Source organism: Balaenoptera ricei, chromosome 2 (assembly GCF_028023285.1).
Source record: "Balaenoptera ricei isolate mBalRic1 chromosome 2, mBalRic1.hap2, whole genome shotgun sequence".
NCBI classification, from domain to species: Eukaryota; Metazoa; Chordata; class Mammalia; order Artiodactyla; family Balaenopteridae; genus Balaenoptera; species Balaenoptera ricei.
This window is the reverse complement of record NC_082640.1, coordinates 34,537,284-34,564,564: the sequence shown is the minus strand read 5'-3', so window position 1 is coordinate 34,564,564 and position 27,281 is coordinate 34,537,284. Positions and strand designations below refer to the sequence as shown.

Here is a 27,281-nt window from a genome sequence, read left to right as displayed (position 1 = left end):
CAAACACCATCTCAGAGTCGGCTTCCGGGGGAACCCAGGCTCCCACACTCCATTTCCTCATCTGTAAAATGGAGATCCATTGGAGAGGGTGAGTTAATGGCTAAACTCAAAGCTTTCTAAGAAGACAAAGATACTGCAAATGCAAGTTCACTGTTTCCTTACCTTCCAGACTCCACTGATGCCTCTCCTTTCCAAACTTGACATTCTCCACAGCCTGGGCCACAGCTTCTTTGAGTTGCTGTTCAGAGACCTAGAAAATATCCATCACCTCCTCAAGCAAACAGTGGAAACTCTTGCATCAGGATCTGAGTCCTGTACCAGCTCCCAAGCTGAGCCCCTGGATTCTAGTTTCTTTCCTTCACACCCACTCTACAAAGAGCCAACAAATTCCATTTCCAAAAACACCCTGGGCATCAATGGTTCCCTAGTATCTTCTAGGTAAAGTCCAAACTCTGTCAATAATAGGGTTCCCAAGATGGCCCCTCTCAACTCTCCAACCTTCTCTCCACTACTTGCTGCAAAACTAGGCAAAGTTACCATTTCAGAGTTTACCTCTGGGAGCTATTCCATTCTTAAGGCTGTCATGACATCATCATCGTCATCATTACCAACAACGAAGACGTCATAACCATCACCCTAACCATCTTATTGTCACAGGTAATTAATCACCTTAGAGTAATAGTTAAAAGTATGAGTCCTGGAGCCAAACAGACTTGTGTTCAAGTCCCAGCGCCCCCATTTTCGAACTGCACACACTTGCACAGGGTACTTAACCTTCTAAACCTCAATTTTTTTTCTGTAAAATGATGACAACAATAGAACCTACTTCACAGTAAGAACGGAGGGTTTTAAGAAATACATTGTTTGACACCAAAAGCACAGACAACAAAAGAAACAAACAGATAAATTGGACAATGTCAAAATGAAAATATTCTGTGTATCAATCAACAAAGGGCACAATCAACAGAGTGAAAAGGCAACTCAGGAAATGGGAGTAGACATTTGCAAATCAGACTCCTGCAACTCAAAAACAGAAACAATCAACAATCCAAGTAAAACATGGGCAAAGGATTTGAATAGCCATTTTCCAAAGAAGATATACAAATGGCCAATAGGCATGTGAAAAGATGTTCAACATCACTAATCATTAAGGTAATGCAAATCAAAACCACCATGAGATGTCACTTCACACCCATGAGGATGGCTACTATCAGAAAAATAGAAAATGAGAAGTGTTGACTAGGATATGGAGAAATTGAAACGCTTGTACATTGCTGGTGAAAATGTAAAATGGTGCAGCCACTATGGAAAACAGTATGGCAGTTCCTCAAAAAAATTAAAAATAGAATTACCATATGATCCAGCAATTCTACTTCTGGATATATACCCAGAAAGAATGGAAAACAGGGACTCAGATATTTGTACACCTACGTTCATAGCAGCATTATTCACCATAGCCAAAAGGTGGAAGCAACCCAAGTGTCCATCAACAAATGAATGGATATACAAAATATGGTCTATACATACAATGGAATCTTATTCAGCCTTAGAAAGGAAGGAAATGCTGACACACGCCACAACGTGGATGAGCCTAAAGGACATTATGTTGTGTGAAATAAGCCAGTCACAAAAGGACAAATACTGTATGACATCACTTGTATGAAGTATGCAGAGTAGTAAAATCATGGAGACAGAAAGTAAAATGGTCATCTCCAGGGGCTGGGAGGTGAGGGGATGAGAGTTGTTTAAGGGGTAGAGAGTGTCAGTTTGGCAAGATGAAGAGTCCTGGAGATGGCTGGTGGTCATGGCTGCAAAACAATGTGAATGTCCTTCGTGCCACGCTTCATGTTGGACTCCACGCTTCAAAATGGCTAAGATGGGGGACTTCCCTGGCAGTCCAGTGGTTAAAACTCCGCGCTTCACTGCAGGGGGCGCGGGTTCAATCTCTGGTTGGGGAATGGAGATCCCACATGCCGCGTGCTGCGGCCAAAAAAAAAAAAAGGCTAAGATGGTAAACTTCATGTTAGATAATTTTACCCCCCCCGCAAAAAAATAATACTAAATAAATCATTAAAAGTGCTGGGCACAATTCCTGCCAAATGGTAAACTCTCAGTAGAAGAGATATACCCTCAACAGCAGTCCTGTAAGGTAAAGACCACACCCCCATTTCAGAGTTGAGGAGTCAGAGCCTCTAAGAGGTTAGATGAAGGTCCAAGGTCACTCAAAGTAAGTAGCAAAGCTGGGCATGAGCGCGGCATCCTGCTGCCTGTGTGTGTCCCTGGGTCTCCCCTGCCTCCAGTGCCTTAGCCTTTCTGCTGCTCCAAGCTCTGCCTGCCCTTCACGACCTGGTTCCCTTGGCTGAGCAGCTGGGGCCCTGACCCCCGCACGCCCAGGGCCCTCATCTCCTGTGGACGCTCTGTGTGGACGCCTCACCCCTCCAGCCAGAATGCAAGCCCCTCAAGTCCAGGGGCCACAGCTTCGCCCCGCTACCCTGCGTCCTCCTCTGCTGCTCTCTCGCCATGGTACTCCAGGGCAGCAAGAGGCACGGATCAACAAATTGAGACCCCTTTCTTTTTCTCTTCTCTTCTACTGCCCAGAGGTTTAGACAAGTTACTTGTTTACCTTAAGTGAGAAGTTCGCTTTCCTCCAGTGTGCTTATTGTCAGTGCTTAATAACTGAGCAGGGCTGGGTTTGAACCCCACCACACAGGCACATGTGGGTCTTGCCCATCATTCCATTCTCTGTCTTATCTCTGCTGGGAGTTTGGGAGCCCGCTAGTTAAGAACACAGGCTATTGTGGATTTAAATCGTCGTTTCTCCACTTCGTAGCTCCACCACTGGGCAAGTTCCTTTGCCTTTCTAAGCCTCAGTTTCCTCATCTAGGAATTGGAGGGGAAAATCATACCGACTTCAGAGGGATGTATAGCAACTAAATGCAATTGTATATGTCAGGTCTATGGCAAACCCAGCTGGTACACACTAAGGATGAAATAAATAGTGATGGTGATCATCACCAGGGTCCCCAAAGTCATCGCGCCCACGCCCACGGCCGCACTTCTCGAGTCTTGCTCACACCTGGATCTCACTTACCCATCACTGTCAGTCCTAAATCTAATTGCCTACGGGCATCTCTAACTAAACTTCCCCCAGGCACCTCCATCTCTCTGTATCCCACACTGAGATCTTTCTCTTCCCTTCCAAGCCCACCTCCCTTCTCTGATTCTCTACTTCGGTGGTGGTGTTGCCATCACTCGGTCTTCTAATCTAATACTCCAGTCCTCCTAGGCTCCCCCCTCTCTTGCCCCAGAGCTAATCAGCCAACAGATCTTGTTGATTCTTCCCAGGCTGCCTCTTGTTGCCCCTTCTTCTCTATTCTCTTCCCACATCTGCTGTTTAGCTCAGGCCCTCACCATCCGTTTCCTTCCTCTGAAAAGCTCTGAGTTCCACCTACTCCATCCCGTCCTCTGCATGCAATCAAAGGGTAAAAAAAAAATCTGAACATGTTACATATAGAGCTAGAGGCGTCCCCTAGCTCCTCACCACTCACGGAATAAAATGCAAACACCTTAGCGTCCTGTGGAAAGCCCTTTGCCACGTTAACGCCAATGCCTCGCCAAACTCCATTCTCGATGCTCTCCTCCAGTCCCTACATCCCAGCCCAGAGAACCTACCCCTCTCCTTCCACGACAGGTCCCTTCACGACTCTGCAGCTTAACTTTGTGTTCCCACTGCCTGGAATGGCCTTCCGCAAATTCTTTGCCTGGAGAAAACTAACTTCTGATATTTCTTGCTTTCTCTCACCTTCCCTTCTGTATCCCTGTATTCTCATAGTACTTACCACTCTGTATTGCAATGATTTCTCTGTCAGTCTCTCTAGCGAGAACGTAAGCTTCTGGAGGGCAGGGCTGCGCGCTACGAGCTCACTTCTTCCTGTGTGCTCAGCGCCCGGGTCCAGACAGTCACATAGTGGGGACCCACTGGATGCATGCATGAGTGAATCTCTTCTATCTACTAGCAGGAACCCTGGGTCTATATTTTCCTGCCCTAGAGCCTGTTACCCAGCTGCAAGAGCTTCCCTGAGCTAACGCCGATCGCCTCTGTGTCTAGGAGTTTGTCAGAGGACGTCTCTGCAGACACTTGTTACGACAGACACTTGGTTCATTTGAGTCCTGAGAGAGTGGGCCTGGGAAGAAGAAGATGCCCAGCAGGGTGTCACCTGTGGGTCCGGATGTCGGCTAACCATGACGGGGACGGGGCCCGGGTTACAGTGACTCAGGATGGCGTAGACCTCATTGAGCGTCATGCAGTGCACGGGGCAGTCGTTGATTTCCACAAGTTCATCGCCACACCTGCAGAGGCATCAACAGGAAGCCATCAGCAAGCTCATCAGCAGGACCTGTGCTTTCCCGAGGTCCCAGTCCTGCCTGGGCTGTGTGATGAGACCTCAAATTCACAGCAATAAGGAGACCTCCTTCGCCCCCCGACTGAAACTCAGTACAGGGCCGACCAAAGCGACACATCGCACACCCCCTTCACGCATGACCACAAAGTGGGAGACAATGCATACCGAGTGGGGGGCAACATTCACGGAAGTTTGTAACTTTTTTCTGCCCTTTCCATTTAACTTAAGCTCGATCGAGATGGAGGGCGTCGTTTAACCAATGTAATGGATTAACCAATTAACCACAATTTAACTGCTCACATCCTCTCTTGGGGCTTCAATGTTCCCGTATGCAGAATGGTTAACAGGAAGAGCAGATGGGACGTGCTAAAAGGTAAAGAAGAAATAACTGCATGGGGGAGCAGCCAAGGTTCTTGCAAAAAGAAATAAAGAGGGAAGGCAATGGAATTCATTCTTGTAAGGTGGGAAATGGGGGAAAAAATGAGGCAGAAAAAATAAGGTTGCATCGATACACAGAGGATTTTGTACAATCCAATCCTCTTGCTTCATACATGGGGAAAATGAGGCAGAGAGGGTGACATTATCTCCTCAATAAGACGTCACTTAGGGATTAAAAAACTTTTTCTGGAAAGTGCCAAGTAGTAAACATTTTAGGCTTTGCAGGCCGTACCATCTCTGTGGCAACTGTGCAACTCTGATGTCATAGCCTAAAAATAGCAGCCTTAGACAACATGTAAATGAATGAGCATGGCTTTGTTTCAATAAAACTTTATTTAACAAAAACAACAGATGGTGGGCCCCCATTTGCCCTCCTCTGCCCTAGCTGGTTATCAGCAGGGCCAGGATTGGAAATCAGGTCTCCTGTGGCTGATTTCACACTTCCTCCTGCTGTGGTTGGCTGTCCCTTCCTTCTACATTTCTGTCACTGAGTTGGTTCCCCTTCTCCTTCTTGCTAAGAAAGTACACATTTTCACTGAGGTAACTGAAGACCATACAGCACCTGATGCCAAGGAAAGTGGAAGCTTCCAAAACAGTCCCTACCCAGCTGCAGGTCCAGGAGGGAAGACTCTGTCTAAAGATATTAGGACTAAGGCCATCACTCTGACTGAGCCACTCGGTCCCAGGTAACAGCACAGCAGCTCAGCAAATCAGCTGTCACCCTCCCGCCCATGACAGCAGCAAGCCCACCTCTAATTCGGAAGCTCCATCAAGATACCACCCTAAGCAGGGCTTGCATATATTGGCTTGGCCAAAAAGTTCGTTCGGGTTTTTCCATAACATCTTATGGAAAAACCCCAACGAACTTTTTAGCCAACCCCAATACTACAATGATAGGAAAACGTTTTAACATATGGCAAAACTCTCCTGATTCAGCAAAACCTAAGCCCAGTAGAAAAGATATACATGAAGATATACGATCTGGGATACATAAAAATATATCTTCTTATGCTACAGGAGAGAAGCTATATCGCACATGAGTGTTGGACTGAGTATAAAGTACTGTAACAAGTTAAACTGGAATAAAATGTAATTACCAAACTCAGATCCCTTGTTGAAAATAAAATTTAGATTTTTACTTCTCTTAGAAGTTATTCGTAAAAAGATATATGTGGAATGCCCGAAAATATTCTGTTTATGCTACCAAGAAATGGAGTTAATACTACTGATTTGCTTAGTAAGCTTCTTTTTCCATACAGACTGACTCCACAGGTAAACCTCCTTGAAGCTCCTATTTATGTCACTCTACAGTCTGTATTGTTTACATCTGAATTAAAGTATGTTTAACTTCATGTTTTCTGTTTCGGACTGATATTCTCTGAGACAATGCCTCTTACACTGCAACGTGCATACAAATTCCCGGGGATCTAGTTAAAATGCAGGTTCTGATTCAGTGGGTTGGGGAGGGCCCTGGGATTCTGCATTTCTAAGGAACTCCCAAGTGATTTCAATGCCGCTGGTCCAGGGACCACACTTTGAGGACAAAGGCTCTGAGCTCTCCCCGGATCATTCTAAATATCTTATCTCCCAGTCAGTCTCCTGATGCACTAAGGAATTCCTTCCCTCTGTTGTAAATCAGGGGTCTTTTCAAAAACAGAAATCAGGACATACCGGAGTCGTCCGTCCAGATGCGCCACGGATCCCGGAGAGAGCGTGTGAATGAAAATGCCTGAGATGCACTGGAAATAGGGGACGCTGCACAGGCCGATTCCCAGCCCAACGCCAGCCTCTGGAAGGCAGAACGGGATGGGGGTGGGGGGACTGGTGACTGAGCTGTCCCAGGGTTGCACTAGTCTATTAGGTGCCAAACCTGTCCTGGGTTAGTTGGTGTCTCCTGTTCATTAATGCATTCATTCCACCCATGCTTATGGAGGAGCACCGTGAGTAGGCACTGCTCTAGGGTCAGCGACTAGTGACCAAGGCAGATGAGGATGCTAAGGCCAAGTAAGGAAAGGGAAGGAAAGAAGGGAGGGAGGGAGGGAGGGAGGAAGGAAGGAAGGGAAAAAAGGAAAAGGGAGGCAGAAAGGGAAGGAAGGAGGGAGGGAGGGGGCGGGAGGGAGGGAGGGAGAGAAGGAAGGAGGGAGGAAGATGTCAAGGAGTGATAAATATTATGCAGAGAATTAATAGGGAATGCACTAGAACACAAAAGGATGACCACTTTAGGGCTCAGAGAGGGCAACATTTAGGCTAAAGTAAGAATGACAAGAAGGAACCAGGGATGTGGTGATGAGGGCAGATCATTCCCAAAAGAGGTAACAGCTAATGCAAAGGCCCAAGGTGAAAGGAAGCAGGCCATGCTGCAGGACCAAAAAGGAGGCCAGTGTGGCCGGAACGTAGCCCATCACGGGGAGAGCGGTATGACAGGATTCAGGACAGGGAGGCAAGGGCCAGCTTAAATGGAACCTTGTCAACAAGGATGTGTCAGTGAAAGGACACTATTCTCCACTGAGAAGGAATGCCATAGGAGACTTATGAGCAGGAAGTGACATGGTCTAATTTCTATGTTCCCAAATATGACTGGCTGCTGGGAAAAGAAAGAGCTATGAAGGGTCAAGCAAGAATGGGAACAAGGAGAGCAGTCAAGAGGCTACTCTTCACCCAGCAGTGGTGACTTGGACTTTACCGCTAGTGAAATTGGAGAGAGATGGATATACACAGAACGCATCTTGAAGACAGACTTGCTGATGGATTCAATATGGGGATTTCATAAATTAAAATGAAGATAACTCGTAGAGATTTTTTTAGCTTGAAGAACTCTGAGACTTTTTGGCTTGAGTAACTGGGTGGATGATGATTTGATTTACCAAAACAGGATGCCTGTGGGTGACCAGAGTCATGAGGATGGCGACCAGGTGTGCAGTTTTGCCCCCGACACTCTTGAGATGCCTATGAAGTAGCCAAGTAGACATGGGGAGTAGATAGTTGGGTAGATGAATCTGGAACCCAGCAGAGAAGGCAGGGTGGAAGTTTGAAGTTTGAAAGTATCAACGTGGAGGTGGTGGTGTTAGGACCATGGGGCTGGATGGGTCCCCCAGAGTGTGTGGGAGAGGAGGGCCTGGGGCTGGCCAGCATCAAAAGGACTGGAGAATGAGGGGTAGCCGGTAAGAAGGACCAGATGGCGTGGCCAAGGAGTAGGAGAAAGACCTTCTTATGGTTTGCTCCTGGCACCTGTGATTTACAAAGCACGGCTGTGAGTATTTTCACCTCTGATGCTGGTCCTCCCAACGTCCCATGAGGGTTGCCATGGGCAACTGTTAGCAACCCTGTTTGATGGATAAAGAATTTTGGCTGTGATATGGCCCACACACAAAGGGCAGAGCCCTTTGCCGAGATCAGGTTTCCTGACCAGAGTGAGAGTTCTTAAGCCTTGTGGGCATCAGAATTGCCTGGGGTACTTAAATAAAAGTTATAGATCCCTGGGCCTCTCTTCTAATACTGTGGAAGCGAAATCTCTGGGGGTAGAGATTAAGAAGCTGTGTCATATACATACGACAATCAAACAAAAACCCTGCCTATGGTATTTCTGATGCCAGTGATCAGAGGAAACACCACCCCAAGGCCAGGGACCACAGAGCCCAACAGGGGAAGGACGAGAGTCGTGTCTTCCCCATGTCCTGCGCCTGCCCAGTGACCTCACGCCGGGAGTCCTGGACACAGCTGCTGGCGTGTGCCAGCACGTACTGACCTGTGCCTAGTGTTCCTGCCAGGCTTGGGGGCTCAGGGATGTCTGAGTCCTCAGGCAGCCTGCCGTCTACCCTCTTCATTCCTCATTCTCCTTCTACAGCAGATCTCAAAGCCACCCACCCCTCTCCACCTACCATTCTCCATCCTCTCTGATCCAATGGCTGCAACTGGTTCCCAAGCCTCCGTTTTTGTCACATTATAGGCCATTCTCTACAGAGACGACTAAGAGATGTTTCTTTTAAAGCATACGCTGATTATGTCTGTGCTTACAAATCCCTCAAGGACTCCCAACTGCAATTAGAAGAGAATCTAGCGGCCAAGTCCCACAGGGTCTGTCTCTGTGCCTCCGCCAGGTGCTCCAACACCACTTCTCACGCTGCCCACCTCGCTGCAGCCACACTGGCTTTCCCTCTGTCCCTACGATCTGAGCTGGTCCCTCTGCGGGAGCCGCCTCCTCTTCATTCTCCGGGTCTCAGCCTAGCTGCAATCTGGCGGGGGGGGCCTGCTGAGCCCCCTGCAGTCAGCATCCACACTTGGGGGGGGTGGGTGGTGAAGGGACTGGATGCCGATCCCCAAATGTCTGAGCTTGAGAGGATCTCAATTTTCTGGCGCAAGTGAGAAAAAAAGAGTCCCAGAGAGGGCAAGTGACCTGCCCAAGGTCTCTTAGCAGATTAGCTGTAGAGCTACAACTCCTGGTCTAGTGTGTGTGTGTGTGTGTGTGTGTGTGTGTGTGTGTGTGTGTGAGATTTGTGTTTGCTTCCTTTTTTATTTTTTCCACTGCACTGGGACATGTTGACTGAATTTGGATGGTGTGTCCCGGGCTTCTGTTAACAAACAGAGCCCTAGACCTTGGGGCTAAACAGCAGCTGTAAAATCTGCGAAAGGACAATGCCCGGGCCTGTTTCTACCCAAAGAAAGTCTGGGAGATAGCTCAGTGGAGGGAGGCCCAGGCAGAGGGCAGAGGAGGACAGCAGGGCCCCCGGGAGGCCAGCCTACCTTTCTTCAGGGACACCTCCACCAGGATCCTGTAGTTGGGCTTGGCGCTGCTGGTGGGCGCTTCAGGGCTTTCCAGGATGAAGGAGTTGCAGTCCTTGCTGACACAGGTGCTGGAGCTCAGGGAGCGGCACAGTGTGGGGGACAGGTGGCTGCTCAGGGAGTGGGGGGCCGTCAGGCGGGTCCTCACCGTGAGGGTGAGGAGCCCCTTTTTGGCTTGCTGAAAGGAAAGAGAGAGGGCCATGGCTTCCAGCAGCAGCTCAGGGCAAGGTGAAGAACCCGGGCCTTTGTGGATAACGATAGTAGAATACTTTTTAAAGAAATGTGGCCACAGACGGGAATAAAGACACAGACCTACTAGAGAATGGACTTGAGGATATGGGGAGGGGGAAGGGTAAGATGTGACAAAGTGAGAGAGTGGCATGGACATATATACACTAACAAACGTAAAATAGATAGCTAGTGGGAAGCAACCGCATAGCACAGGGAGATCAGCTCTGTGCTTTGTGACCACCTAGAGGGGTGGGATAGGGAGGGTGGGAGAGAGGGAGATGCAAGAGGGAGGAGATATGGGGACATATGTATATGTATAACTGATTCACTTTGTTATAAAGCAGAAACTAACACACCATTGTAAAGCAATTATACTCCAATAAAGATGTTAAAAAAAAAAAATGTGAACTTACCAAATCAAAGAAAAAAAAAAGATATGTGGCCACATGTGGGGGTGTGTGTGTGTGAGATACAGAAATGTGTGTATACATATACATGACATATATTTGTATGCCTGGATATGGATATGACATCTTATATACGAAATATATACATATATATGCCAAAGAGATAGAGTCTTGAATTGAACTAACTAGATGGAGACTCAAAAAATATCTTTCAGTGACTGTCTTCAAAACTTTAAAGATTGTGATATAAATACATAGAACGTTATACCCTGAGAAAACCATAATTCAAAAGGACATGTGTACCCCAGTGTTCATTGCAGCACTATTTAGAATAGCCAGAACATGGAAACAACCTAAATGTCCAACGACAGAGGAATGGATAAAGAAGATATGGTACATATATACAATGGAATATTACTCAGCCATAAAAAGGAACAAAACTGGGTCATTTGTAGAGATGTGGATGGACCTAGAGTCTGTCATACAGAGTGAAGTAAGCCAGAAAGAGAAAAACAAATATCGTACATTAACACATATATGTGGAAGCTAGAAAAATGGTACAGATGAACCTATGTGCAGGGCAGGAATAGAGAAGTAGAGAACAAACATGTGGACACAGGTGGGGAAGGGGAAGGTGGGACAAACTGAAAGATTAGGATTGACATATATACACTACCATGCATAAAACAGATAGCTAGTGGGAACATGCTATAAAACACAGGGAGCTCAGCTTGGTGCTCTGTGACAACCTAGATGGGTGGGATGGGGGCGGCTGTGGGAGGGAGGTCCAAGAGGGAGGGGATAGATGTATACATATAGCTGATTCACTTCATTGTACAGCAGAAACTAACACAACATGGTGAAGCAATTATACTCCAATAAAAAAATAAAATAAAATAAAATAAAACCGTTCTATAAACCACAAATAGTGGATGCAGCTCCCAACACCAGTCCTGATTACACTATTATTTTCAGAGTAAGGCCTTTTTTGAACAATGTGCCTAGATCAGTGTCAGCAAGGTGCCCCACGTAAAGCAGCCCACGTCTGGAATTTGTAGGTTTGAAGGACGGAGGGTGATGCTGGGAGCTTGCTTCCTTTGTCTGAAGGCCCCAGAGCTTGGCCACATAGTGATAATAAATGGTCACCTTGAACTTCTGCAAAGCATCCTGATGTGTGAGTCCAGCCATCGATTCCCCGTTGAGTTCCAGAATTTCATCACCTGTTGGGAGAGGGAGAAATTGTAGCTGAGGAGAGTTTTGCCCCATCAGGAGGCATTATCCCTTAAACTCTAGTGCCCCCACCCCCGTCCAGGTTTCTGTGAGATGTACAAAGCATCACAAAGAACATCTTCTCATTCAGGGGGCTCTCCCGCTGGGAGGTGGGCGAGGCAGCAGTGCTGGGCCTTCTCTGGCACCGCTTGCTTTCCAGGGTGAGATCCAGGGTCCTTAGCCAAGCACACAAGGCCTGGCCCAGTCGGTTCCCTGCCCACCTCTGGGCTTCACCTCTTTCCCTCCTGCCTCTCAGCCCCTCATGCCATTCACTCCCCTGGACCATTTCCTGATGCCACACACCTGCCTTTCCCACAGTGGTCTGTGCAGTTCCATGCTTGTTTCCGTGCCAGCTTCTTAACTAAAATGTACATCTCCTACCTTCTTCACCTACCACTTCTTAATCTCTTGGTCTCTGCTGACTCTGCCCTCTCGTGGCTCCCAGAACCTACCACTCTCAGAGCCCTTGTCACCCCAGTGGTCATCGATGAACTGTGAAAGTCTCTCCCTGGGGATGGGGCTTTGTTACATCAGAGGCTGTAACCCCAGGGCCAATTCTGGGTGAGGCCTCCACAGTGCCCAGTAAATGTGGGTTGGATGTGATGTTTCCAGAATGCAATGTAGGTCCCATGTCACAGAAGAGGAAAGTGAGCTCAGAGAAGTCCAAAGTTCATATGGTAAAAAGAGTTAGGACTCAGAGCTTTTTCCTCCTATACACCTAAGAGAAGAATTTTTTCTGTATCCAGAGATCCATTTTTATGGGAATGGAAAACCACTTTCTCCCATTCATTCCATCTATTCAATACATAAACAAAGAGCACTGTCTCTGTATTCAACACTGTGCTGGGAAATTCAGATGCAAACATTATTTTTTACACGGGTTTCTGGCCTGCGTGCTATTGGGTGAATCTGCTGTCACTTAGTTATGGTCCCATTGTAGAGAATCCATCTTTTTTCTCTGGTTGTTTTTAATATATATATATTTTTTGTCTTTGATAGTCTGAAGTTTCACTAGGATGTATTAGGGTGCTACCTCATACTGAAGTTTGCATAATTCTGGAAAATTCTGGATAATTCTGGAAAATTCTTAACCACGATCTCATCGCCTCTCGCTTTCCCTCTTTCACTCTATTCTTTCTTTCTAGAATTCCCATTAGATTATTTTGGGCCATCTCAACCTATTCTGCATGTTTCTCTAGTGCTCATCTTTTTCTTCTCTATTGTTCTGTGTGGCCTACTGGATAATTTCCAGATCACAAATTCTCCTTACAGCTGCATTTGTCTACTGTTTAACCCATCCATTGAGTTTGTGGTTTTTTTTTTTATTTCAATGACTTTGCTTTTTTTTAATTTCTAAAAGTTATTTTCTTCACATCCATCTATTTTTTCATTGTGTTCTGTTCTTTCCTTATTGTTTTTCTATTCCTTCTCTTATCTTTTTAAAGATCTTATATGTTGAGAAATGATCACCACAATAAGTCTAGTTTATATTAGTCACCACACCTGGTTACAAGTTTTTTTTCCTTGTGGTGAGAACTTTCAAGAGCTACTCTTTTAACAGACTTGTGGTTGCCCAAGCGGATTGGGAACTTTGGATTAACCGATGCAAACTAGTATATATAGGATGGATAAACAGCAAGGTCCTCCTGTATAGCACAGGGAACTATATCCAATATCCTGTGATATGGAAAAGAATATGGAAAAGAATATATAAGTGTAGAACTGAGTCACTTTTCTGTACAGCAGAAATTAGCACAACACTGTAAATCAACTACACTTCAACAAAATTTAAAAAGAAAGAAAAGCTCTACCCTCTTAGCAACTTTCAAACATACAATACAGTATTACTAACTAGAGTCACCCAAAATTTATTTATTTTATAACTGGACATTTATACCTTTTGACTGCCTTCACCCAATTCACCCTCCCCCCCCCCCCAATTCTGGCAACCACCAATCTGTTCTCTATAGCTATGAGTTAGGTTTTTTGTTTTGTTCTGTTTTTTTAGATTCCATATATAAGTGTGATTGTATGGTGTTTGTCTTTCTCTTCTGACTTATTTCACTCAGTATAATGCCTCCAAGGTCCATCCATGTTGTCCCAAATGGCAGGATTTCATTCCTTTTTGTGGCTGAACATTGTAATCTTTATTTTCAACTCATGTTTAAGGGGAGCTTGTTTTTCTGTGGAAGTCCCGCACCCCTCAGGTGGCTACTTTGGTTTTTTCCCCTTATTTCCAGCAGGCACCCCAGGCTCTCAGGCCTGGTTCAGGACCAGTAGTAACATTAGGTCCTCAGCTTGGGAGTCCTGAGCTGCAAGGGCTGACGGCTGAGGTCGCACACTCACCCTGACACAGGTTTGGCTCTTCATTTTCTCGAGCGAGATGTCTTTTCCCCACCCAAGGGCCAAGGACAAAATTACGTTTCCTCGTTGCTTCCCTGGGCTTGCTGGCCTTTCATGAGGGCAGCTCTTTAGTATGAAGGCTTTCTGCAGGTTCTCAGAGGTTCCCAGGGCCCAAGACCACCTCTCCTGCCCCTGTGTGGGCATCGAATCCCAGCCCCTGGGCCTTAGGCCCCGTAAGCAGCTCCCTGTGCTATCACGTCATCAACTCCTGGGAATGTCACGCTTAGATTTAAAGTGGTTTCTTTGTTTCTTAGAAGCTGGGTGTTTCCATTTCTTTCTTTAGAGTTCGGATGTGCTCTTTTAGCCAACTTGTGTCTATGACAATAAAAGGATGGGAAGCATATTCAAATCAGCTTAATCTGTTAAGTTGCTAAAACTAGACAAGAAAAATAAAAGGCTCAGTCCTTGTCCTTATAAGATTCCAAGTTGAGGTGTGACAACTGACAAATTAAAGATAATCAGAATATAACTAAGTACGTGCTGTAGGCAGGATCTACAAAGAACACACTTCAGAAACATCCATTCTTTATGACACAAGAGGCTCAACTTGTCTTCAGATTATTAGAATGTCCATCCCAAGGGGGCCACATACTCTGGGCCCTCCAGAGAGCCCTTAGCCTTATTTGGCCATATCTGGTGGAAGGTGAATAGCCTCGGTTTTGCCTTATAAATCTTAACACAATCATTTTTTTGCAAAGGGAATACAAATAAAACATTCTTAGCCTTGATCTGGACACCAAACTTATGTTGCAACTGACATATCCCCCGGGAATTCAAGGGCGTATTCTAAAACTTCACTTTTGAAAGAAGTTACAAAAGGCAATTTGGTCAATTATTTGAGGCTAGAATCAAGGACTGCAGACTAGCTGAGTGTCTTTTTCACCGAATTCTTACGATCACTATTAACTAAGCGAGACAAATACCCAGAAAGAAAAAGAATGAAGCTTGTCTTGGGCAGGCTTCTCTCTTCTGGCCACTTCAATTCCTCCTCCACCTTTTAGTCAAACACAGAAAAGTACAGAAGATAATGAAACAGACGGGCCCACCTCAAGATTCTGATCCCACTTTCCTTCCTTTCTCTCAATGACTCCTCTGCGTGCCTCTTGATTTAGCTATTCCCCTCAAGCCTTGCCTCGGCCCTCTTCTCTCTCCTCTCTTCCCTGTTTCCTGCATCCACTCTATATCTTCAGCTATTTTCCAAATGACCCTAAAAATCTACATTCAACCCTTATTCCCTTCCTGAACTGGAACCCAAATTTTCATTCGCCTGCTGGACAGCGCCACCTAGTGCTCACCTGGAGACCTCACTCCGCTCTGCTGTTCAAACCTAAATAGCCTCATTTGCCTTCTTTTGCTCCTCTTCCTCCACCTCCTGTTATATATAATTCATCATCGTTCTCTAGTTTACTAAGATCAGACATCTTCACATGTTCTCTGACCTCATTTGCCACCTCCACAGAAGCCGTTTTTTCCCCCATCAGCATCTTTCTCCTCCCAGGGTTACAGCCTCAGGGCAGACCCTTAAGAGCTGGAGCCTGGCTCTTACAATAGCCTCTGAACTGGTTTTACTGCTTCTGGTGTCTAGCCAGCCCACTTCATCTTACACTCAGCTTCCTGAATCAACTAAAAACCCTGGTCCTAGCTGGTCCCTCCCAAATTATAAAAAGCTTCAAATGCTCTCCACTGCCCGTACAATAAAATCCATACGCATAATCTAGCATAATGTTAGAGTTGGCAAACTTTCTCTATAAAGAGCCAGATACTAAATATTTTAAGCTTTGCAGGCCACATGCTCTCTGTCGAAACTACTCAACACTGCACAAAAGCAGCCATAGACGAGAGGTCAATGAGGGAGCGTGGCTGTGTGCCAATAAAGCTTTTCTAAGGAGGCTGAAATTTGAATTTCATTTTCACAAAAGAATCCAAACTTCTTTTGACTTTTTTTCAGCCGTTTAAGAGACGTGAAAACTCTTCTTCGTTCGTGAGCCTTATAAAAATAGGCAGTGGGCCAGATGTGGCCTGCGGGCTGTAGCTGGTCAACCCTGTCCTGAACAAGTTAGGTTATTAAAGGTGGTTCGGCTCGCAGCAGAGTTTACAGAAACTGGCCTGACAGAGAAGGTAAGAAGGTTGTGAAATCACTTCTCTTTAAAGATCCACGTGTAGCCCAGTGTCAGGCCTACAGCATCTTCCCTCCTCTCCCTGACTACCTGCCCCGGAATTTTGCCTCCCAGTTAGAACCTGGAGATCTCCTGGGGCCAAGCCTACACGTGACTGTGGGGTAGGATTGGGGGTGGGGAGAAAACCTTCCCCTCCAGGACAAGGAGACAGGGAGGGGCACTCAGGGGACACCTCAGTGCCCTGGGCCCCTTCCTCTCAGGATGGCCGGGGGCTTCCCTCCCTGGAAGAGATGAAAAAGCTGGAGGGAGGTAGTGGATGGGAGTAGGGTGGGCACAAGGGGAGGGGTGGCAGCTGGGCGGATCCTGAGCTCCTCAATAGAGGGAACCTGTCTGATAATCCTCTGTATTCCTAGAGCCCAGAACGGGGCAGGCTCACAGAGGACTCACTGGAAGCCCTGGGCCTGGTTCCCCGTGTCTGTGGGCTGGGGAGGGCAGAGAAAACGAAACAAAGGGGATGTCGATGGCTGCCAGCAACGCAGAGGGGGCCTTGACAAGCAAAGGCGCAAGAGGGATGGAAGGGGTCTTCTGCCCCAGGCCAGTAACAGGACCGAGACTGAGTGTGCAAACACACCCAGCCAACGTGCCAGACCTGACGGAGCCATCGGGGCCCGCAGACCCCCGATTCCATGCAAGCTGGATTCTGAAGGCTCAAGACACCTTTCACTTTCCCAGTAGCTTCTACCGGTAGCCTAGTGATTCTGCTTTTGGCTCCACCAACATCACCTAGTAAAGGCTGGGAAATCTACCTTCTTGTAGCCTTCCATCGGCTGCAGCTGCTCCCCCCGCAAAGATGGTTTTAACGTAAATTCCAATGGGGCCATAAATGCTGTCCTTTCCTCCAACGATGCTGAAGCCCAGGCCCTGGGAGAGAAGAGGAGAAGGTCAGATTTCGGAGTGTTCCATGCCATTCACCGGGCTGCCATGTCCTGAGGCCCTGCCCCAGCCCTGCACAAAGGACTCAGGGAGGAGAGGGGTGCCCTTGGTCTTAGAGGTCTCGGGACCTAACAGAGGAATGGGAAAAGTGGTGACTTCAAGGCCACGCTGGGCTGTGTCGTGGCTGGGGCTCTCTCACGAGTCTGATGTTCCCCACGCAGAGGGAGTCTGAATGGAGACCGGCAAACACGCTGGCTCTGCCCCTCTGACTAGCAATTCTGGGCAGGTCACTTCCTGTCTCTGAGCTTCAATTTACTCCCTTGGAAAATGATGCTGACATCGCCAAACTCATAGGGTTGTGTTTGAATATTAACTAAGACATCCAGCAACCACAACTAACACACCAACACCAATAATCATAAGAGTAGCAGCTGACAATGGAAGAAGCATCCCTTCTCCTACCAAAAGCTCTTCACTCCCCTTCTGTTCTGCATCCCACCCCCTCCCCTTCTCAAGGAATTTACTACAATCCTGTGCTCTCCCTCCTGCCCCTGCAGTACCAGGAGTTCAGGAGCTGCCAAGTGGCAGCAGACAGGAGGCCAGAGGCCGGGGAAGCAGGAGGAAGATGTGAGTGAGGTCGACAGACAGCAGGAAGAGAAAGGCGGGCGGGTCCAGCTTTGCCTGTAGACCTGCAGTGACTTAGGACAAGCACCTAGGCAGACCCAGAGAGCAGCGAAGGGGGTGCACGCACAGCCTGCTTTATTTGGTTGACGACTGAGAGCACCCTTCTTCCCAAGAAGGCTTAGCTCGGGTCGCAGTGAATTCCTCTGGAGACTGTGAGCTCCCCGGAGGTGGTGAACGCATCTTATTTGTCAGTGTCTGCCCTCTGGATGCAGGTGCTCGGGAAACATATGTTATTGACTGAAGGCACGAAAGCCAGCTGGAGGCCGGGCCTTTGGATCCAGCTCGCAAGCGTGCCAGGAAGCAGTAAGCAACTTGCCTCCCAGGAAGACCCCCTCCAAGTGATGGCTGCCAAGTTACAGCATGACTGCTCCTGGGCAGTTTCCCCGAGGCCAGCAGCTGCTCGGAGCCGAGGGCGTGCATCACCCCAGCATCACAGAGGTGGCAGGCCCGGCAGCCACCTTCAAGACCCTCAGGGAACCTGGCCAGCAGGGGCCAGACAGGAAAAGCTGTGTGGACAAAGTGCTGGTGTGAGCTTCTGGTGAAGGTGTGGGTGTTCCAGAATGGGAAAGAGCAACGGTGTCCAGGAGTAGCACGAGGGGTAGGAAAATGAGAGGTAGGGCGGCTTCCGGGCTCCCTGTATGGGCTCCCAACTTCTTCCTGGCTGAAATAATTGCTCTAGACCCAAACTTTCACCCACCCTGGTGAGGCCGGATGGTGCAGTGGTTAAGAACAAGATCCAGGGGTCAGAAAGTCTTGGGTCATTGTCTTGGTTCATCTGCTCACTAACCAAGTGACCTTGGGCTAGTCCTGTAAGTCCCAGAGCCTCAGTCTCCTCACCTATTAACAGGAGATAATAATAGGGTTTTGTGAGAATTAAAGGAATGATCCTTGCAAAGCCCTTAGCGCAATGCCTGGGTTTTGGTCGCTGGTTTTATTGTTTTTGACTCTACCTCAAGCACTGGTGGATCCTTCTAGCTCTGCTTCTTCCTCCTCCTACTTATCCCTCTTAATGATGAGGTCTTCGGTGTGGAGGTGTATCAGGAGGACGGTGGGAGACCCACCGCATTTCTAACCCATCGCCCCTGCTCTGTACTCCAGGCTTCCGACACAAAACACCTTACGGCTCTCCATCAAGGACAGTTCAATGCACTCAGTGACACATCTGCCCACGAAATCTATTTACTGACTATACAATCTATGCACACCAAGATGACTGACACCATTGTTGATCATCTTTGTGTGAGTGTTGGTGCTCTTTTCCATTCTGCCTCCTTTTGAGCATTGCAAACCGTCTAAAAGTCAACCATGTTAAAAATGCTTCTACCTAAATTCAAGGGGGGACAAGCATTGTGATTTACGAATCAGAAAGAGGGGCTGTTTGGAGAAAATCAACACTGGCGAGAGTGACCCCCTTGTGATTAGAGGAACAATCATCTCAGTACTTCCCACTTGTGTCTCCTCATTTATCTCTGCTGAGCTCCCAGGAGACAGGAGGGATGGGGGTGGAGGGGAGGACTCCAGACATATGGGGTCCTCCTCCAGGAAGACCATATCAGTGAACAGGTCTTCCCTCACACCACACACCAAAATCATATGAGGTGGGTAGAAACCTACCCTTCCATCATTTAAGCATCTCCGTTCCCTGGGCTGGCCTGAGAACTTTGCAGCAGCTGCCATGTCTATTTCAGAAGTTCTTCAGTGCCCATGTCAACTCCATGTATGGGATGGCATGTCCTGGAAGCAATGCCAAGGAGGGATGTCCCACCATTACCACTGCTTTTGTCCCCCGCTTTCGATATTTCTCAATTGTGGGGCAAAAATCAGTCTGAATATCTGAATTTGGGGAAGACACACGGACTGAAAGTTTATGCCCCCATCCCAAATTAATACGTTAGAGGGAGCCTTTGGGAAGTAACCAGGCCATAAAGGGGGAGCAGTCCTGAAGGGGGCAGGGGCAGGTAGGGGTAGAAGATGAAGAGGTACAAACTACTATGCATAAAATAAATAAGCTACAAGGAAATATTGTACAGCACAGGGAACATAGCCAATATTTTACAATAACTATAAATGGAGTATAACCTTTCAAAATTGTGAATCACTATGTTGTACACCTGAAACTTATATAATATTGTACATCAACTATACTTCAATAAAAAAATAAGTAAAATAAAATAAAGGCAAAAACAAAAGAAAAGAAAGGCTAATTTGTTTATATATGTACTTGCTTTGTTTACAAAATATATTTATTCTAAAGAAAAACACTGCCTTGGTCCAAAAAAAAAAAAAAAAGAAAAAAGGTGGAGCCCTCATGAATGGGATCAGTGCTCTTATAAAAGAGACCCCAGAGAACTCCCTTGCCCCTTCCACCATGTGTGGACACAGAGAGAACGAGGCATCCGTGAACCAGAAGAGGAGTCCTCAACATACGCGGCATCTGCCGGCACCTTCAACTTGGACCCCCAGCCTCCAGAACCGTGAGAAATAAATGCCTGCTGTTTAAGCCGCCCAGTCTATGGTATTTTTGTTATAGCAGCCTGAACTGACTATGACGATGTTTTGAATTCAATCATCAGGTAAAACTAACTTCTGGAAAATACTATGCCAGGGAAAAACTGGGGAACATTTGTCTTCCTGTGACCTGCACAGTGCAGAGCAACCCTGACTGCCCCTCCCCGTGCCGGCGTGAGAGCATCCGAACACTCACGTTCCGAGCCAGAATCACCAGTCCCTCTCTCCACCCTTCCCGTGACATGACAGCTCCTCAGGAACCCGTGTCGACCCAGTAACTTCTGTTGGCCGCAGTCCTTGCTCACCTTGGCCTGGCCCTTCATCAGCACGATGTTGGAGATGACGGACGCCTGGAGGCCCCCCAAGGGCTGCATGAGCTGAGCTGTGCTGAGCGACCGCATTGGCCTCGACGGGCCCTGGAACGAGGGACCAGGGTGGGGAGAGGATGAGTCAACAGGACGGCAGCACACACCTTGCTGGGAACGGGGACAGGGAAGGCCCAGCCGAGGAGAGGACCCCGATCCCCTCTCTCCTGAGGGTCCACAGCATAGCGGCCAGAGCATGGTGAATGGGGGGGGTGTGGGTGGGCGTCTGGTGGAGGGGGGCTGTTTTGGTGGCCCCAGGAGCCTGATCTCCCTGTGGACCAGCAGCCAGAGGCTCACTGAGGCTTGTCACGGGAGTGGGTCCCGGGTCACGGCACAGACCACGCTGCCCCAGGACGAGTCCCATAACTGGAGTCCCCAGCCCAGGTTGGGAGGCCAACAGCCAAGGACATCCTCAACAGAATCCAAGCCACATTTACGGAGAATGTAAATTCTCCGTAATGTAAATGTAATGTAAACTCAGAATGTAAATTCCAGGGGGAGGCAGACAGGGGATTACCCACTTGCATAGGAGCAGGGGTGCCAAATAGACACACGCCCTGCGCCCCACAGGAAGTGCCACGGGGAGGAGCAATGGAGCATGGTGGTTAGGTCTCAGACTTGGGAGCCCGGCTGCCTGGCTCTCCAACTATCAGCTGGTGACCTTGGGGAACTGACTTAACCCTTCTGTGCCTCGGCTTCTTTATCTGTAAAGTCACCTGTCACTTCGGAAGCTGTCTTTTTCTAACACTGGAACATCGATGCTTCCTGCTGGCGAGCGAAAAGCATAATAGCTCAAGGAAGGGAATGGAAGAGAGAAATGAAATCTTCAAGCATCTGACGTGTACCGTGTGGGGAGAATCAAACATTGCTTGACTATGGACCCTACAGGGGAGCTAAGAGCCTAACATAAGTAATGACACCAACAAGGCACGTTGGGTGAGTCTGTAAGAGAGCCCGGACACGTTACGATGGGCGTCAGGAAACATATAAGGGTCAAGCACTTGGAGGAGTCAGGAGAGCTCCCAGCGGAAGTAGTGCTGGGAAGGCTTTTGAAGGATGGGGTAGGGTTTGCAGGCTAGAGGTGAGGGAAGGGGGCAGGGTGCTGCAGACGGAGGGCGCTGTATACTCACAGGTGGCAGCAGGAGGCACTGCGGGTGCCTTGTGCCTTGGCCGGGGCTCAGGGACACAACAGGCTGGCTGGGGTGACAAGTGAGGGGACCCTGTGCTTCAAACCTGCTTGGCTCCCAGACTGCAACCTGGTGCCCCATAGTGGGAAGGGCACAGACTGGTGAGCCACACAGGGCTTGGTTTCAATTCTGGACCCTTAGGTTTTCAAGATGTGTGAACTCAGACCGCTACTCCCCTTGCCAAGCCTCTGCTTCCTTGCTGTACAATGGGGCTAACGTTACCCTCCTTTCTAGGCTCAGGAATTACAGTAAGTCCCCTACATACGAACTTGCAAGTTGCAAACTTTCCAAGATTCAAATGTGTGTTCCATCCATGTCAGGCGTGAGTGACATCGCAGCTCGCCCTCCATCTTCTGTTGCTGACGATCCTTCAGCTCTACCATCTCCCACCTCCTCTTCCTCCTCCAGTCAGTAACTCTTCTTGCCTGTTCACTCGATGCCAGCCCCTGGATGCCAGCTGTTGTACTGTACTACTGTACTTTTCAAGATACAGTACAGTAAGATTAAAAATGTTTCCTTTGTTTTTTGTGTTTGTTTTTTTTTATGTATTGTTTGTGTGAAAAGTATTATAAACCTATTCCAGTGCAGTAGTATAGAGCCGATTGTGTTAGTTGGGGACCTAGGCTAACTCTGTTGGACTTACGAACAAATTGGATTTACGAACACACTCTCGGAACAGAACTCGTTCGTGTGTAGGGGACTTACTGTAGAGGCAAAATGTGTAAAGCGAGTCACTATATCACAGGGGCTAAAAGCACAGGTTTTGGACTCCTGAAGCTCTGACTTCGAGTCCCTGCGCGGACTCTTATTAGCAATGCGAATTCACATGCCTTCCTTAACTTGTCCTCACTTCCCTCGCCCACCTCCTAGGGTTGCTGTGCGGGTGAAACAAAGGGACCCACATAACGTGCCAGTTCAGGGTCTGCAAGGGTGGAATGCTCTCTGCATATTAGCTCCTCACAGCATCAAAGCAGCCGCGGTCACACGTGCCTGGCACCCGTGGGCGCTCATAGGTGACCATTCCTAATGTGGTTCTTTGCCTGGAGGTGCCCACACTCCCGAAGCCAGCCCCTCCCCTCTGTAATTCTGTGGACATCAGACCACTAGGAAGGTCTCTTCAGCCACCGCTGAGTCTGGACCCCTCCCCTCTCTCCCTGCTCTCCGGGGTCCCCTGCCTTCGTTCTTACCACAGCCTTTCCCGCTGCACAGTCCAGTTGTTGAGAGAGAGACTTCCTGTTGCTACAGAGGGAATAAGGCTGCCTGTCTGTGGAAGCCGCCGATTTCTTGGTCATTGGAAAATCAATCTCTCCTGTGCAGTAGGGATTAACACCTAACCCAGGAGAGGGAAAAAAAAGAAGAAATCATTTGTGCTGTCAGAAAGCAAAGCTCAAGGGAGAACAACATCAGCCTCGGCCAACGGGCAGCCCTCATGAGCCAGCGGCCATAGTGAACTTGAACCATGGAGCGCCCAGTGCTGGGTGCAGGATGCAGAGTGGGGGCCAACGAAGACGTAGGCGGCACTAGCTCCATGCATGCTGTCTGCACCGCAGGGTGCAGGTGGGACTGTCATTCCATTTCGCCTCAGCTCAACTCGAGAGAGTTGGCAAGGCATCTCCTACACATCAAGCAGGATGCTGGGCTCTCAGGAAACCACAATGCTCTGTCAACTCCAGTCCCTGCTACCAAGGGGTTTTCAATCTCGACCCAGGAGGGAGAGGAGGGAGAGGAGGGAGAGGAGGGAGAGGAGGGAGAGGAGGAATGCCCCCAGACAGGTAGAGCCAGAGGAGGGACCGGGCAGGAGCCTGGGGGATCTGTCATGGCAACATCCAACCTCCTGACAGCACCTGACTGCTTCTTACACACATGCACACGCAAATGCACATTCACACACAGGCACATACACACCCCTAACACAGGCAGGCAGAGTCAACTCTTGATTCTTTGGGGATCTAAGAAAATGCAAAGCCATCATCTTCTTTTTCTTTTGGGGGAACCCCAGACTTCCTTTCACCCAACCGGGAACTCTACCTCTTCCAAATGGAAAAATCTGCAGAGATTCTCTGCTATGGCCCCTCATTGTCTAGATCAGTGCTTCTCAATTGAAATATAATACAAGTCACATATGTAATTCGAAATTTTCCAGTAGCCACATTAAAAAAAAGTCAAAAGAAAAAGTGACGTTAATATTAATAATGTATTGTATTTAGTCCAATATACCTAAACCCTGTCATTTTAACATATAATACATAAAGTTATTAATGTGGTATTTTGCATCCTTTTTTTGGTTTTGTGCTTAGTCTTTGAGTTGGGCGCATCTTTTACACTCTGAGCATTTGGACGAGCCACACTCCAAGTGCTCGAGATGTGAACAGTGGCCACGGTACTGGGCAGCAAGCACCCAGAGAGGGGCCGGATTTTCCTAGTGTCCCTCCACTCAAGTGAGTGGAGAAGGCTTTGGTGGGAAATTCCCCAAGAGAAAGACACGAGATGGGTGGTGGTTCACAGGGAAGAAGGAAAGTCGGAGCAGAGCTTTTGGTTTGCTTTCATTCTTAGGATGGGAAAGACTTAGGCTGAAGAAAGGAAGCCACTGCCCAGGGTGGGCTGAGAATACGGGACAGAATGGGCATTCCTGGAGATGTGAGATCCCTAAGGGAAGAGGAGGAAGGGACAAAGGCCTGGGGGAGAAAGGAGATGTCCCGGTCCATTGGCACTCCAAGTGGCTGGGGCAATGTTTCCCTGCCAGGACAGCTGCTCCCAGCAGCCGTCTCCACACAAGGAGGTGGTTCTCCCTGACTCACAGAGACCCTCTGACCCCAGACGGGCCAGGAGAGAGAGGAAGCCAGGAGGTTCAGAAAACCACGCCCCAGAAAGAGGGGACGAAGAATCCTGGAGCGCGGTTGGGAGGAGGGTCTACAGATGGTCCTAAATCTGTCTGTGCATCATGTTTATCTGGGTGTGTATCATAAGTGGGGCAAATTTCAGTGCCCCACCCAGACCTATTGAATCCATGTCTGCATGGATGGGGTCTGGGGGCGGGGGGGGTCAGTGTGTTTATCAGGCTCCCCAGGCGATGCGTCCAGCTTTTGAGGAAACTTGAGGGAGTTCAGCTCCTTACTCCGTCGTGAGGAAACCGAAACGAGTCTCCCATTGTCTCTGCTCACAGCAGTGCAAGGTGACTGACATCTGAAGAAGGGTAGCGGTGTACGGTTTGGGTTCAGAGGGAATAAGGACAAGCAAACACGTGGCCAACTTGGATCTGTCCACAGGACAGAAGCACCTAGAGCCACGGGCAAGCACAGGGGGAACAGGCCAGGCTAACTCCGCTTCTACCCTCACTGATCCAGACAAAAAAAAACCTCGGGCTTTCTGTGGTTCCTGCTCCCACTATGAGTTCCAATCAGCAAGGACACAGGCCCAGAGTCAGGACGAGCAGTCTCTCGAAAGCACTAACTGGTCTGAGCCCTCTCCTACTCTTTCAGAAAATTACTGGATGTGCTCCAACAGCAAGGAAATACATCAAAATTATCACCTTGAGTGGGGGAAGTTGAAATCAGTTAACATGTAGCACTGAGTGAGTTCACTGAAAATGTGGTTATAAAATCTAATGCAAAAACCAAAATAATTTTTGACGGGGAAACTATATATTTTGAAGATTATATAATAATAACGTGAGTTTCTAATTTAAGTTTACATTGAATTATGAAATGGAAAAATAAATGGGAATGGGACTAGAGGTAAATAACACCATCTTCCATTAGGGGGACAATTTGGAAAAAAAATTAAGTTAATATAGTCTCAAGTATTATTAATTGATTAAACCTAATTTATTAAGCTTAAAGGAAACTGGAAGTGGTGATAAAAATTAAATAAACCTTCCAAATCACTGCAAAAACTAAACACACACACATACACAGAGCAAGAGGCAGAAAACAAATGACAAGTAACCATGAAAACAGAAAGTATAAAAAGAACATGAGCAAAAGCAAATATTAATTATAATACTAATGTCAATGGCTTAAGCTTCTCTCTTTAAAAAGATTGCCAGATTTGCTTTTGAGATCTAAGTGCATATCATTTGCAAGAGATAAACAAAATAAACAAAAAGTGTAAAATAAAAGGATGGGCAGAAACTACTAGTGAGTAATGCTGCAGTCAGCCACTTAGAAAAAAAATCTATCTAGATTCTTGCTTCATAGCAAATACCAAAAATAAATTACAGATAGAGTAAGTTTGAAAAAAAAGGCAAATCATTTAAAAAACTAGAAAAAACAACACTATGTAGAAATAATTTAATCGATGTGGTTGTATACTTAATAATCTTCATATTACATAACCTCAATGATTCTCTCCTAAATATGTAACCAAATATGATAAAAGAAATGTGTACAAGCATGTATCTATAATTATTTTGTAAATGTTGATAAACTGGAAGCAAATTAAAGGTGTCATAGTGTAATAATTAAATAAGTATACATGAGAAAAAACTAGAAGAAAACACAGCCAAATATTTAACAGTTCTCTGGATGTGGAAGAAACTTTTAACATTAGACAGGAAAAATTTGATGAATTTGATTAGATAAAGATGAGAACATCTTCATGCTAAAAAATTAAGTTAAAAGAAAAATAACCAACTGAGGAAAGTATGTTCAGCAAATACAGCAGCCCAATATTAATTTTACCAAGAGACTTTTCATAGATTAGTGATAAAATTATGATCATCCCAATAGAAAAATAGGCGCACTCAAAAGAAGGGAAATAAACAAATGAAGGAACGTTGAACTGCACCTGTGTAGAGAGGTGTTCTTTCCACTGATTTCATAGGCACGTGAACCAGTCAGGGTTTGACAGAAGCAAAAGGCACACTCAGGTAGGACTTTGAGAAAGTGAATAAAGGGGCCATTTACAAAGAGTAGATGGGGCTTAAGAAAATAACAAGGCCTATTGAGGTACCTAGGAATTGCCAAGAGCTGGAAGCTGTTACCATCCCAGACCTGAAGGGGCACAGAGAGGAGACAGCATCACCAGGCCAGGGAGTGCTGGGACCAGGGCACTGCCAGAGCCACCAAGGCAGAGGGAACAGGGGGAGAAACACCCCAGCGGTTCTCTCTTCCACCCTGCAGTCTCCCGTTGATCCTCTCATTGACCGAAGTCAACTAGAAACCAGAGGGCCAGGGCGCCTGGATGACGCCACCTGAAAGAGTCAGTGCCTGAGATGCAAGCAGGGCTGCTTCACGGGCATGCGACCTGTGAATTCACACAGAGCCCCAGACTTAGAACGTATTCACCTTGGTTTAATGCTCTGATGTCGCCATTTTGAAATTCTTCATAATATTTGAACAGGGGTCCCACATTTTCATCTTACCATGATCCCCACAAATTGTGAAGCTGTTCCTGGGTGCAAAACAAGCCCCCCCCCCACCAAAAAAGCAGACAATGGGGAAGGGGAAGAGGGAAATAGAGAAAAACCTGCATGGCAAATATTTTTAAAATTATCATCCAGTGTGGGCTATGATTGAAGAAATTGGTATTTGTATACATTATTAGAGTATTAGCTCTG

General features: G+C 47.4%; 1 protein-coding gene across 1 annotated transcript in view; it reads right to left on the bottom strand.

The window, feature by feature from the left end:
• IL16 (interleukin 16) overlaps positions 1-27,281 on the bottom strand; it is a 104,308-nt gene that overhangs the window by 18,191 nt on the left and 58,836 nt on the right. Inside the window, exons 4-11 of the mRNA XM_059912333.1 lie at positions 22,912-23,054; positions 20,478-20,588; positions 16,854-16,968; positions 11,405-11,478; positions 9,582-9,798; positions 6,513-6,630; positions 4,218-4,350; positions 163-250 (exon numbers count right to left, since the gene is read on the bottom strand). Coding sequence (XP_059768316.1) covers positions 163-250; positions 4,218-4,350; positions 6,513-6,630; positions 9,582-9,798; positions 11,405-11,478; positions 16,854-16,968; positions 20,478-20,588; positions 22,912-23,054 — 999 coding nt within the window. The remainder of the gene's footprint in view (positions 1-162; positions 251-4,217; positions 4,351-6,512; positions 6,631-9,581; positions 9,799-11,404; positions 11,479-16,853; positions 16,969-20,477; positions 20,589-22,911; positions 23,055-27,281) is intronic.